The 27,927-nt window shown below is 42.8% G+C and overlaps 1 protein-coding gene across 2 annotated transcripts; it reads right to left on the bottom strand.

The window, feature by feature from the left end:
- Positions 1 to 343: 343 nt before the first annotated feature.
- LOC124141729 (vacuolar protein sorting-associated protein 33A-like) lies at positions 344 to 27,704 on the bottom strand. 2 transcript variants are annotated; one of them, XM_048385216.1, is made up of 17 exons: positions 27,579 to 27,704; positions 24,711 to 24,776; positions 24,070 to 24,197; positions 23,367 to 23,451; positions 22,484 to 22,588; positions 18,248 to 18,364; positions 16,486 to 16,660; positions 15,765 to 15,961; positions 15,035 to 15,125; positions 11,966 to 12,040; positions 11,485 to 11,564; positions 10,669 to 10,755; positions 8,988 to 9,119; positions 8,114 to 8,282; positions 6,516 to 6,638; positions 4,554 to 4,675; positions 344 to 1,803 (listed from the first exon to the last, which is right to left on the bottom strand). In XM_048385216.1, exons 1-16 carry the CDS (start codon positions 27,687 to 27,689, stop codon positions 4,569 to 4,571), a joined length of 1,848 nt encoding a protein of 615 aa, XP_048241173.1. In that variant the 5' UTR covers positions 27,690 to 27,704; the 3' UTR covers positions 344 to 1,803; positions 4,554 to 4,568. The 2 variants fall into 2 exon arrangements, with proteins under 2 accessions (XP_048241173.1, XP_048241174.1); XM_048385217.1 differs by lacking the exon at positions 4,554 to 4,675.
- Between the last annotated feature and the right edge of the window lie 223 nt (positions 27,705 to 27,927).

The raw sequence follows: 27,927 nt of genomic DNA, 5'->3' as shown, positions 1-27,927 counted from the left end.
CGTAACTTGAGTTAATGCTCGTGTTTAAACAATGCTCTAAGATTCTCACAAAGGCAATCCCGGCTGTGCAAACATACTCTCTTCTGGAACAGACGGACTGGGGACATGTTTCTTCGCACATCATAAAATATTTGGCACATCCTCCATTGTGTTAATACCTCCAGTGTAAGTAAGCTCCTGTGACTCTGGTTTCTATTTTTGGAAACTCATGTAATATTATATTTCAAAACCACAACACAACCTATTTTCATATTCTGTTATAATTTGCCTCGTGCTTCTTGGCATATAGAGAAAGCAAAACCATGAATGAACTTGACAAGAAAACAGAAACAACAACTGCATGTTTTAAGTCATGTTTCATATATTTTCTTTACCAATATACAGCATGGTTATGTACAGATCAGATTTACATAATACAGTTTTGGTATGTACAAGTTTCACAACAGGAACTCCCAGGCCACCAGGACCAGACACCAGCCATCCCAGCACCATGCATAATTACTTAGGTAAACCATTATCTGATAGCACAAATACCAACAATGACAATGTGATATTTCTTACCTGCCTTGATTTGATCAGTTGTGCATGATGTTTTCTGATTGGGGGAGGGGAGGGGGAAAATGAAGGGGAATTACTCATATTATGTTTCATGGGATTATGTTTGTTGTTCGTGTAGCTAATGAATTTATGGTCAGAATTATCATCTAAAGATTCATATTTCAGTTCAGCATTAAATACACTAGAGATTGGTGTCATGTAATCTGGTTTATCTTTATGGGATATTTCCAGGATAGTTCCACAGCTGTGTTAAATTGGTTTCAAACAGTTATGGCTTCCAAGATTATGAGTTTGAATGAATGAGTGAGTTAGTTATACATACTCTCTCTTTGAACTGTATTTAGTTATCTGCCAAAACAGTTTCCATTGGGTGAAAAAGGCAAACTTAGGATGAACATTATATGGATGGATCACTAAACAACAGTGGTGACACCAGGTGTGAGCAGAAAGGGTTCGCATCTCCAGCGCTATCAGTCTGGATCAGACAATCCAGTTATTAGTATCATGAGCAATCACCCATGTCAATGTGGTATGATGGTGTCAACCAAGTCACCAAGCATGACCACCCGATCCACTAGAGTAAGTGCCAGTGAGTAAGTAGGAGAGAAAACTCACAGAGAAATTCACAGTATGAGTTAGCACATGAGAGTCACCTAGCGACATAGGTCCTAGATGTTTCCCGTGTTGGTGAAACCGACGACACGTGGAGCTGACAAATCAAGAATCATAATCAGTGTGAAAGTAGGATTCTGTCACGACTAAGGGACAAAACTGTTAAATAATAGCACAAAGGGACATAACTCTAAAATTCTAGCACATTATGGGCACAGTTAGGCCACTCCCGAGTTCTCCCTTAATCCAAATACTGCTACATCTGGCACAAATAACTTTTGGTTAATTACACAGAGTGAATTCTAGCACAATATGGGCACAGTAAGGCCACTCCTCAGTTTTCCCTTAATCCAAATACTGCTACATCTGGCACAGCAGGTGTTGGCATCACCCACATCAGAACACAGACTGCACTGTTCATCATCATGACAAGCTGGACGAGGAGCTGGATGCTGGGAGGGTCACCTGTAACATTGATTGCACAGAGCATGTCATGCTTCCACCTTAGATTCACTTTGATTTGGCAATCTCAGAATGGGTTCAGTTTGACAGTCTCTATCTTCTCCTGTAAAGACTCAATCAAGTGCTTCCCCGTAATGATCTTGGTTGTTGCAATCAAGTAGTCTGTGCCGCCTGAAGAACAGAAAACAAACATGGATTATTATAATCTTATTCAGACATGTATTATTAATGGTATTACTTAAGTACAGTACTGATTGTATACATATTTGTAAGATAATTCTGGGAGAATCCCTTTGACTGTGCTACTGAATAAACGTGAATGCTGAACGTTTGGATAATTACACAGATTGAATGAAATGTATTTAACAAAGATTTGAACAGTATACAAACATAAAACAGCATATCGGTGAAAATGGGATGAATCCCACCAATAATCCAAAACAGAAATGTATCTGGGATTCGAACCCAAGATTAGCCAATCCTGGTACAACTAAGGGACGTAATTCTGCACAGGAAAGGTGGTACTTTTTTATCACTGGTGATCACCCCATGATGGGGAGCTGGACACGACGGCCACAGGCTATACATCTCACTATGTGTTTGTATGTTACACAAAGCTTTCCTTACTCAAAGTGTGTTCGATTTCTCCTTAATATGACAATAAGATAAAAAAATGAAATGCATGGTTCAGTATTTGAAACTAAGTGATAGTTGAGTCGTATCATTTATCTTATTAAAATAGATATATAGACGACTAGGCATTTATACAATTATGGGTGAAGATTATGTCTGAAAAAATAAAAAAGATTAATATTTCTGAAGCAATTGCTTTGTAAACTTGGTGCAAGTGGGTGACGGTTGCTGTTTTTACTGTGGAAGTGAAGGCAACAGACTGGTGTGGTTTGCTTGTGGTGAATCAGTTCATTAGAACTAAGCTATTTTTCATCCCATCAACCAAAGTCGAAATAATTTATTTTGCATGAAATAAAAGACTTGCAAATACGTTTTATTATTCTACAAAGTTGACTGTGAAATGTCTCAGTTCCAAAACTTTGTTTTAGATATGTTATCCAGCCTTTTCCTTTATGCAGTTCTTTATCTGAACTCAGTGATGCATTTTGGAAAATGTCACAATTTATGTTCCATTAAAATCAGGAATTATATTCTATAGTAATTGTGCAAAACTAAGGGATGGGAAGGCATGGTGGTAGGGTAGATCAGGCTAGCCTACTGTTGGGTAGGGTAGATCAGACTAGCCCACTGTTGGGTAGGGTAGATCAGACTAGCCTACTGTTGGGTAGGGTAGATCAGACTAGCCTACTGTTGGGTAGGGTAGATCAGACTAGCCCACTGTTGGGTAGGGTAGATCAGACTAGCCCACTGTTGGGTAGGGTAGATCAGACTAGCCTACCGTTGGGTAGGGTAGATCAGACTAGCCCACTGTTGGGTAGGGTAGATCAGACTAGCCTACTGTTGGGTAGGGTAGATCAGACTAGCCCACTGTTGGGTAGGGTAGATCAGACTAGCCTACTGTTGGGTAGGGTAGATCAGACTAGCCCACTGTTGGGTAGGGTAGATCAGACTAGCCTACTGTTGGGTAGGGTAGATCAGACTAGCCTACTGTTGGGTAGGGTAGATCAGACTAGCCCACTGTTGGGTAGGGTAGATCAGACTAGCCTACTGTTGGGTAGGGTAGATCAGACTAGCCCACTGTTGGGTAGGGTAGATCAGACTAGCCCACTGTTGGGTAGGGTAGATCAGGCTAGTGCACTGTTGGGTAGGGTAGATCAGACTAGTGCACTGTTGGGTAGGGTAGATCAGACTAGCCCACTGTTGGGTAGGGTAGATCAGACTAGCCCACTGTTGGGTAGGGTAGATCAGACTAGCCTACTGTTGGGTAGGGTAGATCAGACTAGCCCACTGTTGGGTAGGGTAGATCAGACTAGCCTACTGTTGGGTAGGGTAGATCAGACTAGCCCACTGTTGGGTAGGGTAGATCAGACTAGCCCACTGTTGGGTAGGGTAGATCAGACTAGCCTACTGTTGGGTAGGGTAGATCAGATTAGCCCACTGTTGGGTAGGGTAGATCAGACTAGCCTATTTTGGGGTAGGGTAGATCAGACTAGCCCACTGTTGGGTAGGGTAGATCAGACTAGCCCACTGTTGGGTAGGGTAGATCAGACTAGCCTACTGTAGGGTAGGGTAGATCAGACCAGACAAGCCTACTGTTGGGTAGGGTAGATCAGACTAGCCCACTGTTGGGTAGGGTAGATCAGACTAGCCCACTGTTGGGTAGGGTAGATCAGACTAGCCCACAGTTGGGTAGGGTAGATCAGACTATCCCACTGTTGGGTAGGGTAGATCAGACTAGCCCACTGTTGGGTAGGGTAGATCAGATTAGCCCACTGTTGGGTAGGGTAGATTAGATTAGCCCACTGTTTGGTAGAGTAGATCAGACTAGCGCAGTGTTGGGTAGGGTAGATCAGACTAGCCCACTGTTGGGTAGGGTAGATCAGATTAGCCTACTGTGGGGTAGGGTAGATCAGATTAGCCCACTGTTTGGTAGAGTAGATCAGACTAGTGCAGTGTTGGGTAGAGTAGATCAGACTAGCCCACTGTTGGGTAGGGTAGATCAGATTAGCCCACTGTTGGGTAGGGTAGATCAGACTAGCCCACTGTTGGGAAGGCTAGATTGGATTAGCCCAGTTGGGTAGGGTAAATCGGAGTAGCTCGCATTAAATTTTACTCCTCTGAAGGAACCATTGACACGGAGCCTTAGGCAAGTGCCAAAACATTAACAGCTTATTATCCACATTGTCTGAGATTATTAGATGCAGAACATTGAGGAAAGGGATTCACACTGAGGGAAGGGAGACACACTGAGGGAAGGGGACACACTGGGTTATAACAGAAGGACCTACAACTGAGACGACTGACTAGTAAGCTGGTGAGTCACTCAGCTGGGACTCAAACTGCTCCACTAAAGGCTTGATGAAATTTTCCGCATTAACGATGGCCGTTGTAGCAACAATATAATCAGTACCTACAGCATGCAAAGACAAACTTATAGAACAAATAACATCTGGTTAATGAGATACACAAAAAGTAACAACATGATTCAACAATGGTCTTCATCAACATAATCAATCTCAATAAAATCAGATCTGTAACTTGGACATGATAGTGATGATGATGATACCCCTCTGTGTGAATATCTGACAAAACCTCTACAGGAGGTGGCAACAGGGAGACTTTCAGAGGAGCAAATCTGTTTACGGTATCTTGAAAAAATGATCCTGAACAAGCAGATCTAAATGGAAATAATAAAGGCCACACATACTGTTGCTTTTCCGCACCATGGCAACTACACCCAAATGTGTGTACTATTTAAGGAATATGTTTTCTGTGTAGGTTTTCTTTTGTTAAGATCAAGATAAAAGACATTAATCAAATTCTTTTCAGACAGCTGACATTTGATTGACTCAAGAACCCATGCATCCTTCCTATGAATCGGGGGTCAAAGTTTGCTCATTGACCTTCTATATAGTGTTTCATAGAACTTCAGGCAGGGAAATATAATATTGGATTCAAACATGTGATAGTACTGAGACAGCTACATGATGAAGCGCCTTCCAATCAGGGCTGAAACGACTCACTGATGCATCAGTGCACTACCACAGAGACGATCCACGATACAATTAATTCAACAACAAATACCGCTTTACATTAGATGGTCTCATTTATATTGAGTCCATTGTGCAGAATTAGTGTTGTCTTTTTGTCTTTGAAATGAAATCAGCTTTCGCTTCCTCTCTGATATCAAAATTAGAATATTTTCATAAAATTGTATGAAGGTTAATAAGATTCTGTGTATCGTTTCAGCCCGAGTCAAACCAGTCAGTAACATCCTGTATGTAAGGTTGAATACAATAACACATATAAAACTACTGTACACAGACTTTAAACTAGAAAAAGTAGAAGTTCAAAAGAAACAAAATACTCAAAAGACATTAATCAGTTTATGTTCTTCAACATAGTAAGTGCTCAGATCCTCTTTGGTTTCCCCAAAAGATTACCTGTTGGTCGTTTTGAGGTCGTTTGGCCCCAATACAGCATCAAGCTAAGCCGGTCTGTGTCTGTTGTGTCAGATGGCTGATGAACATGTCAAGTATCCATATCATAACCAGGATTGGTATCAATAAGTTATCTATAAACTGAACTGATCCAGTGATTGACATGAGCATCGATCCACACAATTGAGATATGATGACATGCATTAACCAAGTCAGTGAGCCTGACCACCCGATCCCGTTAGTTGCCTCTTACGACAAGCATAGTTGCCTTTTACGGCAAGCATGGGTTTCTGAAGACCTATTCTAACCCGAAGACTTTTGAGGTCACTATGGTAGAAGAACCTGACATGAACAATACTAGTGAGGTCAGCCACTGTATTGTTACTATTGACCTCAGACTTCATTCTCGGTCAAACATTCCGGGAACAGTGAAGATCTGGGTTAGAGTTGGTCTTCAGCAACCTATGCTTGCCAATAGGGAATATTATGCTTGTCGTAAGAGGGGACTAACAGGATCGGGCTGTTGCTGACTTGGTTGATGCATGTCATGATATCCACATTGCGTTGATCGATGCTCATGTTGTCAATCACTGGATTGTCTGTTCCAAACTTGATTATTTTCAGACTGCCGTCTTATAGCTGGAATATTGTTGAGTGGAGCGTTAAAAAGAACGAAATAGTCTGGTAAGGAAACTGTCCTGGCATATGGTTTTAAGAAGCATAATTCCAATTTCCCTTCCTCAGTTGACAGGAGCACTTAATATGTTATGTATTCGCTATTGACACAGTTGTTTCTATGGTAACACCTACCATCATCCTGCTGTGCAAGGAAGCGGAGTGCCGCGATCTCTGCAAACGTCACGCCCCCGAGGAAGAAGACGAGTGTCACTTTCTGATCCCCAGAACTGGAATGCTGGGAGGAGATGGAACTTCCTGTAACAGGAAAAGTGATTGATAAATTATGTATACAACATTGTGAAGAAGGACAGAGGTTTACTGTAGGCAGCAATATCTTAGTTACAGCACGAGGCAGTCTAGGACCATGGAAGACAAATCATGTATACAACGTTGTGAGGAAGGACACAGGTTTACTGAAGGCAGCAATATCTTAGTTACAGCACGAGGCAGTCTAGGACCATGGAAGACAAATCATGTATACAACGTTGTGAGGAAGGACACAGGTTTACTGAAGGCAGCAATATCTTAGTTACAGCACGAGGCAGTCTAGGACCATGGAAGATAAATTATGTATACAACGTTGTGAGGAAGGACACAGGTTTACTGAAGGCAGCAATATCTTAGTTAAAGCACGAGTCAATCTAGGACCATGGAAGATAAATTATGTATACAACGTTGTGAGGAAGGACAGGTTTACTGTAGGCAGCAATATCTTAGTTACAGCACGAGGCAGTCTAGGACCATGGAAGATAAATCATGTATATAACATTGTGAGGAAGGACACAGGTTTACTGAAGGCAGCAATATCTTAGTTAAAGCACAAGTCAATCTAGGACCATGGAAGATAAAATCATGTATATAACATTGTGAGGAAGGACACAGGTTTACTGAAGGCAGCAATATCTTAGTTATAGCACGAGTCAGTCTAGGACCATGGAAGATAAATCATGTATATAACATTGTGAGGAAGGACACAGGTTTACTGAAGGCAGCAATATCTTAGTTATAGCACGAGTCAGTCTAGGACCATGGAAGATAAATCATGTATATAACATTGTGAGGAAGGACACAGGTTTACTGAAGGCAGCAATATCTTAGTTATAGCACGAGTCAGTCTAGGACCATGGAAGATAAATCATGTATATAACATTGTGAGGAAGGACACAGGTTTACTGAAGGCAGCAATATCTTAGTTAAAGCACAAGTCCATGTTGAACTCTGGAAGGTAAATCAGGATATTGAATAATACAGGCAGTACGGCATGGTCACTCTCACAGCACAGATATTCCTACCAATCTAAACACACATTATCAAAACCAGTTTCCTCACAGAAAGTTTCAAGATGTTAACTTGAAATTTTAAGATAATGTGCAACCTCTGAATACATTTATACAGTGTACAGGTTAATTCATAACACTGGTGACTGGTGGCGGCCAGTTGTGAACACGTATGAACATGTGAATTTATTATCTTGAAATTCCAACTAAATATTTTTAAATTTTAACATAGCATCTCTAAATTTCAACTCAGTGTCTTGATATTTCAAGAAATAATCAAAAAGGCAAATGGCCATAAATGGCTTCTGTAGGTCCTTGTCGCAACCCTTATGTGAAAAATGAAAGATTTCAGGGGTCTCCACATTCAAATACCATAGGATCCCGGGACCCCTGAATTTCGAAGAACAGTTCCTCACATTATCTTTTGGCAGACAGCATATTTCAAACACTTACTTCTTTTCCTGAGTGCTACCGGTATCTGTTGTATTTCCTCTACTTTGGGCCCCGGCAGAAGGTTGAGTACTTCTGTGATGCTTCTCCAGCCCGGCCGCGCCAGATACTGGGCCAGGCGCACACTCAGGGGGGCGTAGCCGCTGAACACGTACGAGATGTCATTAGGGAGCTGCAATACATTTGACATGGGTCAGCCCTCTGAGTAGCGACCATTTCGGTGGCCAAATGCAATTTAAATCTATGGTGACCTAAATTTTTCTACTGCTCACCACTTGGCTACCTTAAAGTAAACATATCCGACCACGCAAGTAAAGCCTGATAACAATGTTGCAAGTTTATCCATCCCCTTTTGAAAAATGTTCAAACTTTTGAGGTCAGCACTTCAAATAGTGAACAATTCTCGCACATATCTTATCATCATCATTTCTGGGGTTAAACATCTACTAATGACGTGTTTAATTTCAAATTTTATACAACAGATAACATATTGGATGTATTCTCAATTAATGGCAAGTATCTATTATTGTTTTCCTTTTTATATATTTCTTCAACCAAATAATCACTACGAAGCTGAACATTGAGTTGAGAAACCTAGCAATAAAACCTGAAGGCATAATACTAATCTGTGGGTATCTACAGTATAAACATTGTACTAAACATCATCAAACAAACTTCATCACTGGAGCAAGACATGCTATTTGAACCAGTGCTACAGTTACCTTGGTTACGGATTATAATTTTGTGTCAAATATATCTGTTTTCATTATCAAGACTTCTAACTGTGGAGCATCAAGTCCAAACATATTTGCTTTGCTCTCCAGTTGACCATTCTAATGCATAACTCACCTGTTGACCATTCTAATGCATAACTCACCTGTTCATTGACATCCTCTACTATCAGCTTCAGTGACTTCCTGATTACTGTGTATGTACGGTTGCCATGGGGACGAAGCAGCCCTGTTTTCTCCAGGTTCATCAAAGTCAACATGTGCTCGAACCCGTACGTCTGGTGAAGAAACAAAAAGATGGATAGAATCAACTGAAGCTCGATATATTAACAGCACAGTAGAAAAGTAATTAAGACACATAATGTCACTGTCACAGAACCCATTCTGGTAGTAATGATAGGGCATTGCCTGTTTCACATTTCAGTGAATATATCATATGATGGCCTCCAAAGGAAACTTGTCCCACGGATTCATTATATAACTCACTTTCTTGAGTCATTCATGTATTGACAGTGTTTCAAATTAAGGAGGTACTGAGTTCAATGGCTGTAGATTTGACAACGCTAAATACTGCACATGACAGTTAAACATGACCACCTGACATTTGGAGACATGAAAGGTAAAGATGGATGAGAACAAGGTAGCCCCAAATGTACAAACAGTAGAGAAGTTGTCATCCATACAGGGTTTCATGTCTCCATGACTTTGACACTCCATGAAATTTGTCCTGAATATCAAAAACTGCCTTGATGTCAGTATTATTTCCCACTTGTAGAAGTCAAGTGTTGGTTCCTACCTGGACTATTTCCCACTTGTAGAAGTCAAGTGTTGGTTCCTACCTGGACTATTTCCCTCTTGTAGAAGTCAAGTACTGGTTCCTACCTGGACTATTTCCCTCTTGTAGAAGTCAAGTACTGGTTCCTACCTGGACTATTTCCCTCTTGTAGAAGTCAAGTATTGGTTCCTACCTGGACTATTTCCCACTTGTAGAAGTCAAGTGTTGGTTCCTACCTGGACTATTTCCCTCTTGTAGAAGTCAAGTACTGGTTCCTACCTGGACTATTTCCCTCTTGTAGAAGACAAGTGTTGCTTCCTACCTGGACTATTTCCCTCTTGTAGAAGTCAAGTGTTGGTTCCTACCTGGACTATTTCCCTCTTGTAGAAGTCAAGTGTTGGTTCCTACCTGGACTATTTCCCACTTGTAGAAGACAAGTGTTGCTTCCTACCTGGACTATTTCCCTCTTGTAGAAGTCAAGTGTTGGTTCCTACCTGGACTATTTCCCTCTTGTAGAAGTCAAGTGTTGGTTCCTACCTGGACTATTTCCCTCTTGTAGAAGTCAAGTACTGGTTCCTACCTGGACTATTTCCCTCTTGTAGAAGTCAAGTGTTGGTTCCTACCTGGACTATTTCCCACTTGTAGAAGACAAGTGTTGCTTCCTACCTGGACTATTTCCCTCTTGTAGAAGTCAAGTGTTGGTTCCTACCTGGACTATTTCCCTCTTGTAGAAGTCAAGTGTTGGTTCCTACCTGGACTATTTCCCTCTTGTAGAAGTCAAGTGTTGGTTCCTACCTGGACTATTTCCCTCTTGTAGAAGACAAGTGTTGGTTCCTACCTGGACTATTTCTCTCTTGTAGAAGTCAAGTATTGGTTCCTACCTGGACTATTTCCCTCTTGTAGAAGTCAAGTGTTGGTTCCTACCTGGACTATTTCCCTCTTGTAGAAGTCAAGTGTTGGTTCCTACCTGGACTATTTCCCTCTTGTAGAAGTCATGTATTGGTTCCTACCGGAATATTTCCCTCTTGTAGAAGTCAAGAGTTGCTTCCTACCTGGACTATTTCCCTCTTGTAGAAGTCAAGAACTTTTGGCTTCAGTCCATCGTTGCAGAAAGACTGGATACAGATCAGCCTCAGTACCTGCAATCATTCCACAGTACATCACCATCAGTCCTGCTGGAAGTCTACAGCAAGTGAGTTCAGTTTTATAAACGTGTGCAGACCAGTCTTCAAGTTTAAGGAATAGTCTACAGGCTAAAGGAATATTTTACAAGTTAAAGGAATAGTCTACATGTTTAAGGAATAGTCTACATGTTTAAGGAATAGTCTACATGTTTAAGGAATAGCCTACAAGTTTAAGGAATAGTGTACAAGTTTAAGGAATAGTCTACATGTTTAAGGAATAGTCTACAAGTTTAAGGAATAGTCTACAAGTATAAGGAATAGTCTACAAGTTTAAGGAGTAGTCTACAAGTTTAAGTAATATTCTACAGGTTAAAGGAATGGTCTACTGCACTCACTCAACACACACTTCTAATCTGGGATCAGCATGACCATGTTATAAGCGGGAGGCGATGCTACCACTGTGATACTGACACTAAACTGCACTCACTCAACACTAGGGGTGACTATTGAGCCAAAAAGACTACTGCGATATCAATAACTATTGCAAACAACTATTGCAATAACTATTGATATTGAGAGATGTTATTGCAATACAACACACACATAACTGATCAGTATGAATCTGCTAGGCGTTCTTAAATAGAACTTAAGGGGTTTATTTTAAGGAAATATACTATCCTAAATAATGACACAATTTTATTGTCTGAGGAACTAAAATTGAGGAAATTGTTGTAAACCGTTTACCTTAGTGAGGACTTCCTGCTTGGCTATGGCGTCTTCAATGTAGGGGTGGACTTTGTCCGTTTCCATGCCATTAATAAATTCTGTTGAATACATCATTCACATAAACACAAATATTTCCTAAACATACTGCCTCCAATGTCACACTAGTGTCAGCAAAGGGTCAGTCAGCAATACTACAGCTATATCCCTGTTGTCACAGAGGTAAAAGACTGAATCTGGACAGATAAACAAGCAATGATCCAGTACATTTAGGCACAATGACAAACAGTGGCACCTACTCTGTATCAAAGACAAATACAATATGTAAATAAAACATTTAAACTTAAACATCAGAAGAACACTGTACCATGCAAACATAAAGCCATTAAATGCACAGCTTTCCATACTGCCACACGAATTATCCAGGTTTATTTATTGCCTTTTTGTAACAACCCGACTGTGCTGAGCAGGTGAGCTACTGAATTTCACACTGGTGTCGTACCTTGCTGACAGCGGAGGGAGTCCATGAACTCGTCCTGGTCTGTTGCTTCCTTGATCAACTCAGCGATTGAAGTATCTGGAGAAACAAGCACATGACATTCAACAGAACAGCATGGACTGTAACTACTCCCTGAGGTCACCTGTGTTGCCATTGCTTGACAACACCAGGTACTAAGGCTTGATTGTTATCTCCCTTATGTAAAACATGTACATATGTCCATTTATCTTATCTCCATGTCGAAATGGTGAGATCTGATTGGTTCAAGTATCTTGATAAAATACTGTGTATCCTGCCTGAGGGAGAGCAGGAGAATAAATCAATTATACGCTGCCATGAAGAAAACAGGCTGCACATGGATTTCTGAGTGGGAGAATATATCCCTTATACCCTGCTACGAAGCCAAAGGTTCAACATTGTTTATGATTAAATGAAAGTCACGCGACACAGCACAAGTTAATCTCGGCTGAATCTAACAGTAGTTTTCTATCGATTTTCCAATTGTTTTTATTCTTTTACAATGCAGCTTTAATAATTGGCACTAGTCCTATAGTCCTTGCCAAACTGCCAAATAGTTAAGGTGTCATAAGGACTAGTAGATATTTGGCCTTTTTAAGGGTTTTGCTACATGTTATCATTATCAGGGCTAGTGGACTGAAATTGTTAGCTTCTATCACTGCAATGGCAGATTTTAACATGTCAGCAAGAATAATTCCTCCGGCTTGTGGTATAAAACTAAATGCGTGTTGCTTCAAACCATATATAAACCCTAGTGATACTGCTACAACTAATAATGTATGCACTGGGATTGAATGATTGATTACTCAACCATACCTGTAATGACTTGACTTTCATTCTCAGTTGCATTGCTTCATGTAGCAAGAGATTCACTTAAACTGTCGCCAGACATAGAAGAGAGTATGCAGTCAACACACTTGTAATGAATGGGAACAGAAAGTCATGCATTGGAATATTTGTACCAAATGTTTCAGTGGCCAGTAGACTGGAGAATGACTACTCACATGAGTGACCAGTAAGGGTCGGGGAGTGGCCAGTAGGGGCGGGGGAGTGACTACTCACGAGTGACCAGTAGGGGAGGGGGAGTGACTACTCACGAGTGGCCAGTAGGGGCGGGGGAGTGACTACTCACGAGTGACCAGTAGGGGCGGGGGAGTGACTTCTCACGAGTGACAAGTAAGGGTTGGGAAGTGGCTACTCACGAGTGGCCAGTAGGGGCGGGGGAGTGACTACTCACGAGTGACCAGTAAGGGTTGGGAAGTGGCTACTCACGAGTGGCCAGTAGGGGCGGGGGAGTGACTACTCACGAGTGACCAGTAGGGGCGGGGGAGTGACTACTCACGAGTGGCCAGTAGGGGCGGGGGAGTGGCTACTCACGAGTGGCCAGTAGGGGAGGGGGAGTGACTACTCACGAGTGGCCAGTAGGGGCGGGGGAGTGACTACTCACGAGTGACCAGTAGGGGCGGGGGAGTGACTACTCACGAGTGACCAGTAGGGGCGGGGGAGTGACTACTCACGAGTGACCAGTAGGGGCGGGGGAGTGACTTCTCACGAGTGACAAGTAAGGGTTGGGAAGTGGCTACTCACGAGTGGCCAGTAGGGGCGGGGGAGTGACTACTCACGAGTGACCAGTAGGGGAGGGGGAGTGACTACTCACGAGTGGCCAGTAGGGGCGGGGGAGTGACTACTCACGAGTGACAAGTAAGGGTTGGGAAGTGGCTACTCACGAGTGGCCAGTAGGGGCGGGGGAGTGACTACTCACGAGTGACCAGTAGGGGCGGGGGAGTGGCTACTCACGAGTGGCCAGTAGGGGCGGGGGAGTGGCTACTCACGAGTGGCCAGTAGGGGCGGGGGAGTGACTACTCACGAGTGACCAGTAGGGGCGGGGGAGTGACTACTCACGAGTGACCAGTAGGGGGGGGGGGAGTGACTACTCACGAGTGACCAGTAGGGGGGGGGGAGTGACTACTCACGAGTGACCAGTAGGGGGGGGGGAGTGACTACTCACGAGTGGCCAGTAGGGGCGGGGGAGTGACTACTCACGAGTGACCAGTAGGGGCGGGGGAGTGACTACTCACGAGTGACCAGTAGGGGGGGGGGAGTGACTACTCACGAGTGGCCAGTAGGGGCGGGGGAGTGACTACTCACGAGTGACCAGTAGGGGCAGGGGAGTGACTACTCACGAGTGACCAGTAGGGGCGGGGGAGTGACTTCTCACGAGTGACCAGTAAGGGTTGGGAAGTGGCTACTCACGAGTGGCCAGTAGGGGCGGGGGAGTGACTACTCACGAGTGACCAGTAGGGGCGGGGGAGTGACTACTCAAGAGTGGCCAGTAGGGGCGGGGGAGTGACTACTCACGAGTGACCAGTAGGGGCGGGGGAGTGACTACTCACGAGTGACCAGTAGGGGCGGGGGAGTGACTTCTCACGAGTGACAAGTAAGGGTTGGGAAGTGGCTACTCACGAGTGGCCAGTAGGGGCGGGGGAGTGACTACTCACGAGTGACCAGTAGGGGAGGGGGAGTGACTACTCACGAGTGGCCAGTAGGGGCGGGGGAGTGACTACTCACGAGTGACAAGTAAGGGTTGGGAAGTGGCTACTCACGAGTGGCCAGTAGGGGCGGGGGAGTGACTACTCACGAGTGACCAGTAGGGGCGGGGGAGTGACTTCTCACGAGTGACCAGTAAGGGTTGGGAAGTGGCTACTCACGAGTGGCCAGTAGGGGCGGGGGAGTGACTACTCACGAGTGACCAGTAGGGGCGGGGGAGTGACTACTCAAGAGTGGCCAGTAGGGGCGGGGGAGTGACTGCTCACGAGTGACCAGAAGGGGCTGAGGGGTCACTACTCACGAGTGACCGGTAGGGGCGGGGGAGTGACTACTCACGAGTGACCAGTAGGGGGGGGGGAGTGACTGCTCACGAGTGACCAGTAGGGGCAGGGGAGTGACTACTCACGAGTGACCAGTAGGGGCTGGGGGGTCACTACTCACTAGTGACCAGTAGGGGCAGGGGAGACTACTCACTAGTGGCCTGTAGGGGCAGGGGACACTACTCACGCGTGGCCAGGGACTGTCGGGCGGCCTGGAGGTGGGGCAGTTTAGACACAAACTGTTTCATCTCTCCCACTGTCTTTGCACTGTGTCGCTCCTGTCACACAAAACAACATAGAAGTCAGTGAGGGCAATCAGTCTCCCTGTAGCCCACTCACAGTCAGTGTACAAATTTCAGATAACCTACTGAATAATTAATTGGAACATCTGAGGTAACTTGCTTATATGGCAAGAAGCAATGAGATTCTGAAATGAATGAATGTACCTGGAAAGGGTAGATATAAAATATAGATCAACAGGGTATTTAGCCAAGGATAATCGTTAAATCACTAAAACAAGAACATGAGAGCTTTCTTACACATTCTAAGTGATTACAATTCTTAAATCAATGCATTAAATGCTACCTAAGCAGTGCAATCTGTAAAAATCCAACCGCACATTATCAGCGCTACTTTGTCTTACGATAGTGAATTACCCAAGATGCTTAGCCGCAACAGCAGATCGTTGACCCCTTGCTGTTGCAAATAAGCATGTCTTACATCAGTGATGACTATTACAGCAGGCTTCCCATCCTATCAATGTCTGTCTTTGGGTAGGATAAGAAACCTGCTACAACGTGCAACACTGCATCCATACATAGCGTAGTTGACAGACTGGGCTGCATGTATAGCACTAGACCCAGGACACTACCACATACAACATACCAGCACGTATTCTAGCCTAAAGCTGTACTTACATCAAATTCCGCAGTGATGACTTTAGCTTTGCGGCTGACAACAGCACCGACAGCATTGAAGTTCTTGTCTCTCAGATCTGCGTACAGTTCATCTCCAGAGTTGAGAATGATTTTCTTTGGTTCAGATGGGACATCTGAGGGACCTGACCCATCCTCCTTCTTCTGGGAGAACTTCTCTGGTGGCAGTTTGACACTTGCTACAATCAGACAACAGCCACTGCAACTACTGTATAGCATGGCTCAATCCACAGCTCAAGGGCAATAGAAGTAAATCAGTTCAAAATGAAGAATTTTCAAGGACAGATAGCATTGCCTAATTTTCAGAAATTCATCTTTCATTTGAAGTCTATCCATGATTAGGAGAGACAACCAATTAACCAATTATCATTTGTTAATCACGATAAGAGGTTTCAAATCACAATAACATGTTTCTTATAAGGCTCCATACCAGCTGAAGCTTACAAGGGCATTTTGGACAGATTTACAACATATGAATTGATATAGTTGTATCTCCCATTCCAAATTCAACTTGTCTCAATTGAAAATAAGTCTATTTGCTGGTTAACAAACTTATCACAGCACTCTGGTTTGTGTACATTTTACTGATATTGAAGTATTTGTAACGCTTGTTAAAAAAACTTTTCTTTGATATATTTGAAAGAATATCGTAAATGCAAAGTTTAAGGCTTTCAAAGAGACAGGAGCTTGGAAAGCAACCTACTGTTACTGAGGCCAAACACCTCATCAATGAGGCCTTCGTAAGTGAGCTGTGACAAGAGGGGAGTGAGGAGGTCGACGGTGCGGTCCAAGATGAGGAGGTTGTCTATCTGGGGGGTGATCTGCGGTTCACGCCCGCTCAGCTCGCCCTTCATCCGACGCATCATGTCCACCACATTCTGAAACACAAATACACAGCTCAGTGCCCCTTGTGTTCTGTGTTCATTCCCCTACAACACAAATATACACAGCACAGTGTCCCTTGTGTTCTGTGTTCATTCCCCTACAACACAAATATACACAGCACAGTGTCCATTGTGTTCTGTGTTCATTCCCCTACAACACAAATATACACAGCACAGTGCCCCTTGTGTTCTGTGTCCATTCCCCTACAACACAAATACACAGCTCAGTGCCCCTTGTGTTCTGTGTCCATTCCCCTACAACACAAATATACACAGCTCAGTGCCCCTTGTGTTCTGTGTCCATTCCCCTACAACACAAATATACAGCTCAGTGCCCCTTGTGTTCTGTGTTCATTCCCCTACAACACAAATACACAGCACAGTGTCCATTGTGTTCTGTGTCCATTCCCCTACAACACAAATATACAGCACAATGCCCCTAGTGTAGTGTGTCCATTCCCCTACAACACAAATATACACAGCTCAGTGCCCCTTGTGTTCTGTGTCCATTCCCCTACAACATAAATATACACAGCTCAGTGCCCCTTGTGTTCTGTGTTCATTCCCCTACAACACAAATATACACAGCTCAGTGCCCCTTGTGTTCTGTGTCCATTCCCCTACGACACAAATATACACAGCTCAGTGCCCCTTGTGTTCTGTGTCCATTGCCCTACAACACAAATATACACAGCTCAGTGCCCCTTGAATACTGTGTCCATTCCCCTACAACACAAATATACACAGCTCAGTGCCCCATGTGTTCTGTGTCCATTCCCCTACAACACAAATATACACAGCTCAGTGCCCCTTGAATACTGTGTCCATTCCCCTACAACACAAATATACACAGCTCAGTGTCCCTTGTGTTCTGTGTCCATTCCCCTACAACACAAATATACACAGCTCAGTGCCCCTTGTGTTATGTATCCATTCCCCTACAACACAAATATACACAGCACAGTGTCCATTGTGTTCTGAGTTCATTCCCCTACGACACAAATATACACAGCTCAGTGCCCCTTGTGTTCTGTGTTCATTCCCCTACAACACAAATATACACAGCTCAGTGCCCCTTGTGTTCTGTGTCCATTCCCCTACGACACAAATATACACAGCTCAGTGCCCCTTGTGTTCTGTGTCCATTGCCCTACAACACAAATATACACAGCTCAGTGCCCCTTGAATACTGTGTCCATTCCCCTACAACACAAATATACACAGCTCAGTGCCCCATGTGTTCTGTGTCCATTCCCCTACAACACAAATATACACAGCTCAGTGCCCCTTGAATACTGTGTCCATTCCCCTACAACACAAATACACAGTTCAGTGCCCCTTGTGTTGTGCGTTCATTCCCCCAGAACACAAATATACACAGCTCAATGCCCCTAGTGTTCTGCATTAATTCCCCTACAACACAAATATACACAGCTCAGTGCCCCTTGTGTTCTGCGTTCATTCCCCCAGAAGACAAATATTGAAGGCTTCTGAGAACTTCATCTAGTGTTCAGTACAATTATAAGACTTCTACCAGATAGACATTTTGAGTGGCATGTCCTTGAACAGATATCTACCTACCTTAGCACAGTCCCCCTTGCCATGGATGTAAGGTATTGTCCCGTATAGCGCCTGCAGCGTCATCAGCGACTGTGCCGCGTAGTACATGGAGGTGAAGTCATTGTCTAGGTAACAGTCCTGGAACAGTGAAAACAGTTTGTACCGTACAGTCACTCTTCATGGGACCCAGCCAATGGCCATATACATCTGTGGAAACCATTTGTATTGTAGCGTCACTCTTCATGGGACCCAGCCAATGGTCGTATACATCTGTGGAAATCATTTGTATTGTAGCGTCACTCTTCATGGGACCCAGCCAATGGCTGTATACATCTGTGGAAACCATTTGTATTGTAGCGTCACTCTTCATGGGACCCAGCCAATGGCCGTATACATCTGTGGAAACCATTTGTATTGTAGCGTCACTCTTCATGGGACCCAGCCAATGGCCGTATACATCTGTGGAAACCATTTGTATTGTAGCATCACTCTTCATGGGACCCAGCCAATGGCCGTATACATCTGTGGAAACCATTTGTATTGTAGCGTCACTCTTCATGGGACCCAGCCAATGGTCGTATACATCTGTGGAAACCATTTGTACTGTAGCGTCACTCTTCATGGGACCCAGCCAATGGCCGTATACATCTGTGGAAACCATTTGTATTGTAGCGTCACTCTTCATGGGACCCAGCCAATGGCTGTATACATCTGTGGAAACCATTTGTATTGTAGCGTCACTCTTCATGGGACCCAGCCAATGGCCGTATACATCTGTGGAAACCATTTGTATTGTAGCGTCACTCTTCATGGGACCCAGCCAATGGCCGTATACATCTGTGGAAACCATTTGTATTGTAGCATCACTCTTCATGGGACCCAGCCAATGGCCGTATACATCTGTGGAAACCATTTGTATTGTAGCGTCACTCTTCATGGGACCCAGCCAATGGTCGTATACATCTGTGGAAACCATTTGTACTGTAGCGTCACTCTTCATGGGACCCAGCCAATGGCCGTATACATCTGTGGAAACCATTTGTATTGTAGCGTCACTCTTCATGGGACCCAGCCAATGGTCGTATACATCTGTGGAAACAATTTGTATTGTAGCGTCACTCTTCATGGGACCCAGCCAATGGCTGTATACATCTGTGGAAACCATTTGTATTGTAGCGTCACTCTTCATGGGACCCAGCCAATGGTCGTATACATCTGTGGAAACCATTTGTATTGTAGAGTCACTCTTCATGGGACCCAGCCAATGGTCGTATACATCTGTGGAAACCATTTGTATTGTAGCGTCACTCTTCATGGGACCCAGCCAATGGCCGTATACATCTGTGGAAACCATTTGTATTGTAGCGTCACTCTTCATGGGACCCAGCCAATGGCCGTATACATCTGTGGAAACCATTTGTATTGTAGCGTCACTCTTCATGGGACCCAGCCAATGGCCGTATACATCTGTGGAAACCATTTGTATTGTAGAGTCACTCTTCATGGGACCCAGCCAATGGTCGTATACATCTGTGGAAACCATTTGTATTGTAGCCTCACTCTTCATGGGACCCAGCCAATGGTCGTATACATCTGTGGAAACCATTTGTATTGTAGTGAGTGAGTGAGTGAGTGAGTGAGTTATTATTTAACGTCACATGGGCAATATTTCAGCCATATCGTGACGAGAATTAATACATTAATAACAAATAAGTATACATAATTTATAAAAAACCTGTCAGCAAAGGACAGTACAATAACTAGAATATCACAAAGTGTATTAAAACTAGTTGAGGAACATATAAAAGCAGAAAGAATTAACAACACAATATAAAAATGGGCTAGAGATCGTCAGTAACTAAAGGGAGAACACCATACCAGGGACCATGGGGACTTACAGTGCCTTTGCTTCCTGCATGGACCCTGGCTGGATTTATATCAGTCCTTCAGTCACTGGCGATAGTTGACCAGTTAAGCCTTAGATTAAAATGACAAAAATACTACGTTTTAAAATTCTGGTATGCATAACAATACATTGAATGATGTGGGACTTACATACCCTCTTAGGGGGACAATAATTTTACGCTACTTCAACCCCCCTCGAGGGTACAGCCACTAACAATCTAAGTTATATATTAGCACTACCAATATATAAAAACATATTATGTACATCAAAATTTATGTATTAAATCAATTTCCTTTAAAAAGTGCAATACTAAATGAGAATTAACTTGACTAAAAAGGTCCTTGACTGTTTTGACACTATAATATTTATCCCTTGTGATGGAAAAATCTGTATTGTAGAGTCACTCTTCATGGGACCCAGCCAATGGCCGTATACATCTGTGGAAACCATTTGTATTGTAGCGTCACTCTTCATGGGACCCAGCCAATGGCCGTATACATCTGTGGAAACCATTTGTATTGTAGCGTCACTCTTCATGGGACCCAGCCAATGGCCGTATACATCTGTGGAAACCATTTGTATTGTAGCGTCACTCTTCATGGGACCCAGCCAATGGCCGTATACATCTGTGGAAACCATTTGTATTGTAGCGTCACTCTTCATGGGACCCAGCCAATGGTCGTATACATCTGTGGAAACCATTTGTACCGTACAGTCACTCTTCATGGGACCCAGCCAATGGTCGTATACATCTGTGGAAACAATTTGTATTGTAGCGTCACTCTTCATGGGACCCAGCCAATGGCCGTATACATCTGTGGAAACAATTTGTGTTGTAGCGTCACTCTTCATAGGACCCAGCCAATGGTCGTATACATCTGTGGAAACCATTTGTATTGTAGAGTCACTCTTCATGGGACCCAGCCAATGGTCGTATACATCTGTGGAAACCATTTGTATTGTAGCGTCACTCTTCATGGGACCCAGCCAATGGCCGTATACATCTGTGGAAACCATTTGTATTGTAGCGTCACTCTTCATGGGACCCAGCCAATGGTCGTATACATCTGTGGAAACCATTTGTATTGTAGCGTCACTCTTCATGGGACCCAGCCAATGGTCGTATACATCTGTGGAAACCATTTGTACCGTACAGTCACTCTTCATGGGACCCAGCCAATGGTCGTATACATCTGTGGAAACCATTTGTATTGTAGCGTCACTCTTCATGGGACCCAGCCAATGGTCGTATACATCTGTGGAAACCATTTGTACCGTACAGTCACTCTTCATGGGACCCAGCCAATGGCCGTATACATCTGTGGAAACCATTTGTATTGTAGCGTCACTCTTCATGGGACCCAGCCAATGGTCGTATACATCTGTGGAAACCATTTGTATTGTAGCGTCACTCTTCATGGGACCCAGCCAATGGTCGTATACATCTGTGGAAACCATTTGTACCGTACAGTCACTCTTCATGGGACCCAGCCAATGGCCGTATACATCTGTGGAAACCATTTGTATTGTAGCATCACTCTTCATGGGACCCAGCCAATGGCCGTATACATCTGTGGAAACCATTTGTATTGTAGAGTCAACTCTAGATAAGTCCAGACTCAAGCCATAAACTGTACTCTACGCAATGGAGCTTCTTATTTATTCCGATCTTCACAATCTGCATGTCATATATTACACATCTAGGAGTCTAACAAGACGAAAAGAAGTCAAACTAAAGATTTCACATTATGATAAGCATGATCAATTTAGCCATTAATAAATATTGTATACAGCTGGCTGCATCTTGAGGGATCGTCACGTGTTTGCTGATAAGCTGAACAAATTACAGTATGATTAATAAGAACATGATCCACATTACTTTTGCTTTCATTAACTTCTCAGTTAAGAATTGACGTGCACTTCGTTTAAGTTCATAGGAGTATAAACCTTCATAGACTGACAGCCTAACTATGTGAACATCAGATGTTGATAATACCCTATCTTTCCTCAGGGACCTGTTCCACAAAGTAATGTTAGCTTTGAGACGACTGTAACTCCCATACTTCAACATAAACTTATGACACTCGTAGCATTAAGATGATCGTGACACCCATACTTCAACATAGACTTACGACATGTCAAACGTCGTATAGGAGTCTGGGAGTAGTTGGACAGTGTTTACTTTGTTTCTAGAATGATGGCTCATGAATAGAGCGTATCACTCCAGCGCCCTTCTCCAATTGAAAAACTATACATCATGTGAACTTCACATTTATAAAAAAATATCTTAAAAACAAGGTTGGTATTTATCAACAACGCTAATTGCATCCCTTGTGAGGGAGGTAGCCTACCCTAAACGTGTTGTCCATCTCCATTGAGAGCAGATCGTAGTCGAACGGTATCAGCTCCAGATTAAACTCCTCCACACTGGTGAAGGACCCGTACACTCCAATCTCCTGCAACAGACATACACTGTCAAGTACCCTGGGCCCATTTGCTACCATAGCTTCGTTCTCGGTCAATATTCGGTGAGAAAATGATGAGCGAAACATGCTATTTGTTCAGTTGCATTTATTGTTCATGTTACGGTACTCATTACACTGACTTTGTTGCAACACTTTTCTTTGTTTAAAATATTGGCTGATCTGTCCGACTCTGACTGTGACACACGTTTACGAGTTATCATGGAATGTGAATGTGTCTTGGAAGATGATTTGGTGATTTCTGAATTAGAAATACAAGTGAACCCCTACATGCGCGAATCAATGACCTACAAAAGTTACGGGGGGGGAGGTAGGGGTGGTGGAACTCACTCACCTAAAATTGAAAGGGAAAATTATCCTACAATGTTAAAATTATATAATTCATGTTAAATCAAGGTTACTTGACAAGCCCCCACAAGCCATACTGGTATTATATATGCAACACAGGTCTCCCCCTACCTAACGAAAGAATCCCGTATATTCTATACCCTGCTGGTGGTGATACCAATCAGCTTGCGGGCCTAGCCTGCCGTACATACTTTTAATTAAGCACAACAGCGCTAAGTTTATAAATCCTACCGTTATCATCTTGATCATACAGGATAATACAGTATGACAAGAGAGAAAAGTGAGGTTTGCAAATTTTGTGAATGAAATGCATCAATGATGTTGCTACAAGGTAATGATCATCTACATTGTTTCATTTCAATGTTTAAATATCACAAGATGAGAAGTAGCTGTACAGTAATACCTTTAATTTCTTCTCACACAGGAGGCTCTTGCGAGGGACAAACACCAGGTAATATTCTTTTCTAAAGCCACCTTGTTGCTCTTCTCTGTAATAGAAATCATTTACATGTTTATGTGGGGTTTCAATCAAATTGGACAAATTAACAGAGACAGACAGACAGACAGTTTATTGGTATATGTAGCTTAAAGGCCAATAGTACCACATGTATACAATAGTTGACAATTTACTGTATGAGAATGGATTACAAATATTATACACATTTACATATTTCAATGATGTTGAAGCTTCTGTTCAAACCAAAAGGATGCATATGGTCACCGTGCATTTTATTAATCCACAGATCTTTATTTACCAAAGGATTCAATTAAAGCTTTTCCTTATGTAATGCATAGAGTCCAAGAGTAATATTACGGATTAAGTGATATCTAACAATACCAGTCATAAAACGGCTCTTGCTTGACTTGTAGTTTGATGTTAAAAACATACCTTTGAAGATATGACCCTTAGCAATCACTGATCGGTGGGAGAGGACAAAATTGCAGAGTCAGTACAGAGCACTCTTATACACAATATTCACATGTATAACACATGTACATACTAGGGCTGTTTATAGTGCCATAGCTCCCATAATTAAACATAGGACTTTGTGAAACAGGACCGAACAGAAATTCTTTCATACTCTAAATGAGAAAACTATACTGACTGCAGGATATTTTGTGAGATCATCTCCATTAAATGCAGTTTTGGTCTGGTTATAAACAACACATTCTGCACATTGTTCTTAGGAAGGCCTGTTGACCGTAGCGGGAACATCTTCTCCACCTCATGCTCCTTGAGAAAAACAAAACAAAGCCTTGTTAAATGGTCAGTAGTATTTGTGATGAAAATAGCAATCCTATCATTGCATTGTAATTCATAGTTTGTTTGTTGCCTAACATCACACTTAGTAATATTCCAGCCAGATGACAGCGGCCTGTAAATGGATCTGGACCAGACAATCCAGTGATCAATGTTTAGCGCAATAATCCATGAAATCAGCCAAGTCTGACCACCTGATCCATTTGGTCACCGCTCACAACCAGCATAGACTGCTGTGGATCTATTCTAACCTGGAATACCCAAATGTGGTCTCACAACTGAATTTCTTTACAAAGATAAGATTAATTGCAACATTTTCAATACACCAAATCCTGGAGGTAATAATTATGAAATTTTAAACTGTAAGAACAATTCATCATAATGTTTGCTCAAACTAAAACAATTACTTAAATGACATAGGTATACAGAGGAATATGAAATTAATGTTATAAAAGCGTGTGAACATATTTAGTTTAGCCTCTTTACCTTTAGAAGTGAGTATTCAGCTATAAGTCCAAATGGTCCTGTCAATGCATCATCCCACACAAGAGCCTGAAATACACGTTGATAGTATGGAAATAAATAGTATGGAACTGTTTGTGCAACTTCTAATACTATTCCTTCCCTAGTTATTACACTGTTGCTCATGTAAACCATAATCAACTTATCTGATAACCCCTGGACGACGACAACAACAAAAAACAACAACAAAACAACAACAACAACAACAACAATCTGCTTTTAAAGTCCACAACTCCACATGGAATGTATGCTCAATGCACAACATTATTATTATTAAACTGGCCAATGGATCGGTGTGCACTGGATTTTAATTCTCAGCTCCCTGAGAAAGTATACAACCCAAGCTGTTGTGAGGCAGCAGATTGTTAACAGTCACATAATTTTAACCTACAGGGATAGAAGCATAAGTGAACTAACATTGATACCTAGCCAAACAACACAGAATTGAAGTCCAAATTCCCAAAGGTAACTGGTTACATATTGGAGTGAGTATTTGAAATAATTGGTGCCTGCAAGAGGTTTGGTCATGAGATTGTTATATAGTGACATCATGGTCAACTTAGACGATAGTCTGAGCGCAGGTTTATTAAACACGCCAAATACTGTGGAACAACTTTAGAATACAGTACGACAACTTCATGTGAGGATGATCTCTGCCGTAGGTCATGTGTCTTAAGGACAAGCAACCAGGTTTTGTAAGACTCCGTCAGATGCGCCTTGCGACCTTCGGATTGTTTGCCTGACAGCTAAACGACTGTTACGGAATTGACCAAAAAGGGTCGAATATGTGACGGACACTTACAAAGGTTGAGGGTAGGCATGGTGTCCTGTGACTTTAGTCTACGGACACTTACCAGTAATCCTGATGCCATTTGGCACACTCATCCCATTCCGTAATCTACAAGATACCAAGCGGTGAGGAATGAGCCGATATGGCACAAACTGAAATGACTCTGGCGTCAGACGTTGAACTTGCGGGTTGGAATGAATGACATGGTATTTAATACTTCGACGGGTGATTTTTGTGACAGAAAAGTGGTGGTAGGGAACAGTGTTAGGATAATGTGGATCATTGTAAGGAACGAGGGAGGCATGAGCATGGCCAGTGACGACACAAGGGTGAGTTGGCCTTTGAATCAGTACTAAATAAATGTACTGGGTGAAAGTGGCTTGTGTGTATGTTCTAGGACAGTTTCTAGCAGCCAAAATATTCAACACTAAACCATTTCACCCTGCTTTCTCGACGTTTTGGTGTGAAGAATATTAGGAACCACTATAGTATCTATAATAGCCACTTAACCCAAATGATTGTAAGGACAGAGTTCAGGGTAACCTACCCCTACACTGGTGAAATTTGGATGTGTTCAGCACCAATATTAAAAAGCGAAATAAGAAACATATTGAAAATAAAAGTGCTTTCAAAAGCTAGCGCTTGCTGTAAAATAAGACGCTGCAGACTATATTTAGTAAACAAATATTAGAAACTCTCAACATCTCTGGCCTTTTTCAATGACATTGTGTGTAGAGATCATAGATCACTGGAAGGAGCTTATGCACACTTGATGACCCCTGATGTCACAGGGCATTGTTTTGGAGGCGTGACTGGCAACAAAATACTACAAATTACGTCATAGGGTAAAGTGACGTGTTTGAAAAGTTTGTGGTACTGCATTCTAAAGTTAGGCCAATACTGCTCACTGCCTGTGCTAAGATTCGATCCTTTAAAGGGATATCAGTCATAGCATGGCTAAGGCAGTCTTTGGAGATGAGATTTTATCTCTTTGATTGAACTAGATTGCCAGTCATGAAATTTATTTCAATTTTGGTGTAGGGAGTAGTGCACTTTACCGGGCACACTTTTTCAGATCCAATTAGCACTGTGGGGGCTCGAACACGCTTCGCCGGCTCACCGGCTCTGCTAATTAATGCGTTAATTAGCCGACGCTCTACCACTGGACCACAGGCGCTATCACATGTAATCAGTGCTCGTTTAACGGGTCATTAGAATCCCCATTGACATGCATGCGTAATTCAGTAAACAATGAATTGCGCATGCGTGTGACGTCAAGGTCCGCTCTCCCATTCATCTTTTCTTGAAACCACACCCGCAATTGTTTATGTCAACGTGACCGACCAATGGGATTAACCGGATTAACGCTTGAAAAGGTAAGAATTTATGGCTAACCCTTGCCCAAAGCAAGCTAACCCTAATGACCGAAAAGGGGTTTTGGATCGTAAAGACGTGTAAGTTTCCCTAAGACCGAAAACGGGTGTTGGATCGTAAAGACGTGTAAGTTTCCCTAAGACCGAGAATGGGTGTTTGATTGTAAAGATGTGTAAGTTTCCCTAAGACCGAAAACGGGTGTTGGATCGTGAAGCAAGAGTCACCAGAGCGTGAGGCACGGTAACGGTATAACGAGACAGCGGTGGCACTATAGCGCGGTAATTGAGCGGATGGTAGAGCTCGGGCTGCGGCCGGTAAACTGCATTGTTGTCTTGGTGTAAACCATGCGTCAAAGATAACACTTCTCTGTTAACATGAGATGTAGAATAATAAGAACGACCTAAAAACCTAATGGAGATAACTTGTGGCATAGTCCACATCCTGATTAATGTCTACTAATGTTGTATAGTTTGTCTTCATACTATCGGCCGATTCCACTCTGGCAGCGCAATGACAACTATTGATCATCGCTGACACTTCTACCGATAAGTGGGCGGGTGTTGCAGCAGACGAATTTTTCTATTTCCTGTTCTTTGAGTTCAAAATTATGCGCTGCGCCATTATGCAAAGGATGTGACATACACAACTTCAGATAAATCACACAATACCTTTGTTCCTAAACATTTGTCCAAGCATTCTAAGAATTCACGACGGTAGAAATCTCGTAACAGACTTAAATTAATTTTCCCAGAGCTCAAATGAGCTCCTCCGGCAGCCATTTTGCAGATGCACTCGGGGATCTATCAATGAATACCAAATGCTTGTAAGACCAAGTGTCTCTAATATTAAATAGATTATGTTATTGTGTGGTATACTGTTAACATAAATATATTTGAAAAAGTTGGTTTGAATATATTTTAGATATGGTGAAGGTAAATATCATTGCTTTCCTTTATAATTTTCACTACAAGGCACGCTCCCTTGCAGGAATAATTTCTGCTGAAATAAAACAACGTG

The sequence above is a fragment of the Haliotis rufescens genome, unplaced genomic scaffold (assembly GCF_023055435.1).
Source record: "Haliotis rufescens isolate VD_foot unplaced genomic scaffold, xgHalRufe1.0.p SCAF_56, whole genome shotgun sequence".
Lineage (NCBI taxonomy): Eukaryota > Metazoa > Mollusca > Gastropoda > Lepetellida > Haliotidae > Haliotis > Haliotis rufescens.
The sequence above is the reverse complement of the archived record's forward strand: the minus strand, read 5'-3'. Positions and strand labels throughout refer to the sequence as shown.

Coding starts and splice junctions, on each gene's coding strand:
- LOC124141729 (XM_048385216.1), bottom strand. CDS start 27,689: ATGGCTGCCGGAGGAGCTCATTTGAGCTCTGGGAAAATTAATTTAAGT. Junction 12,041..15,034: donor CCGACAGTCCCTGGCCACGC/GTGAGTAGTGTC, acceptor TTGTTTCTCCAG/ATACTTCAATCGCTGAGTTG. Junction 9,120..10,668: donor ACAAGAGGGAAATAGTCCAG/GTAGGAAGCAAC, acceptor TTTCTTCACCAG/ACGTACGGGTTCGAGCACAT.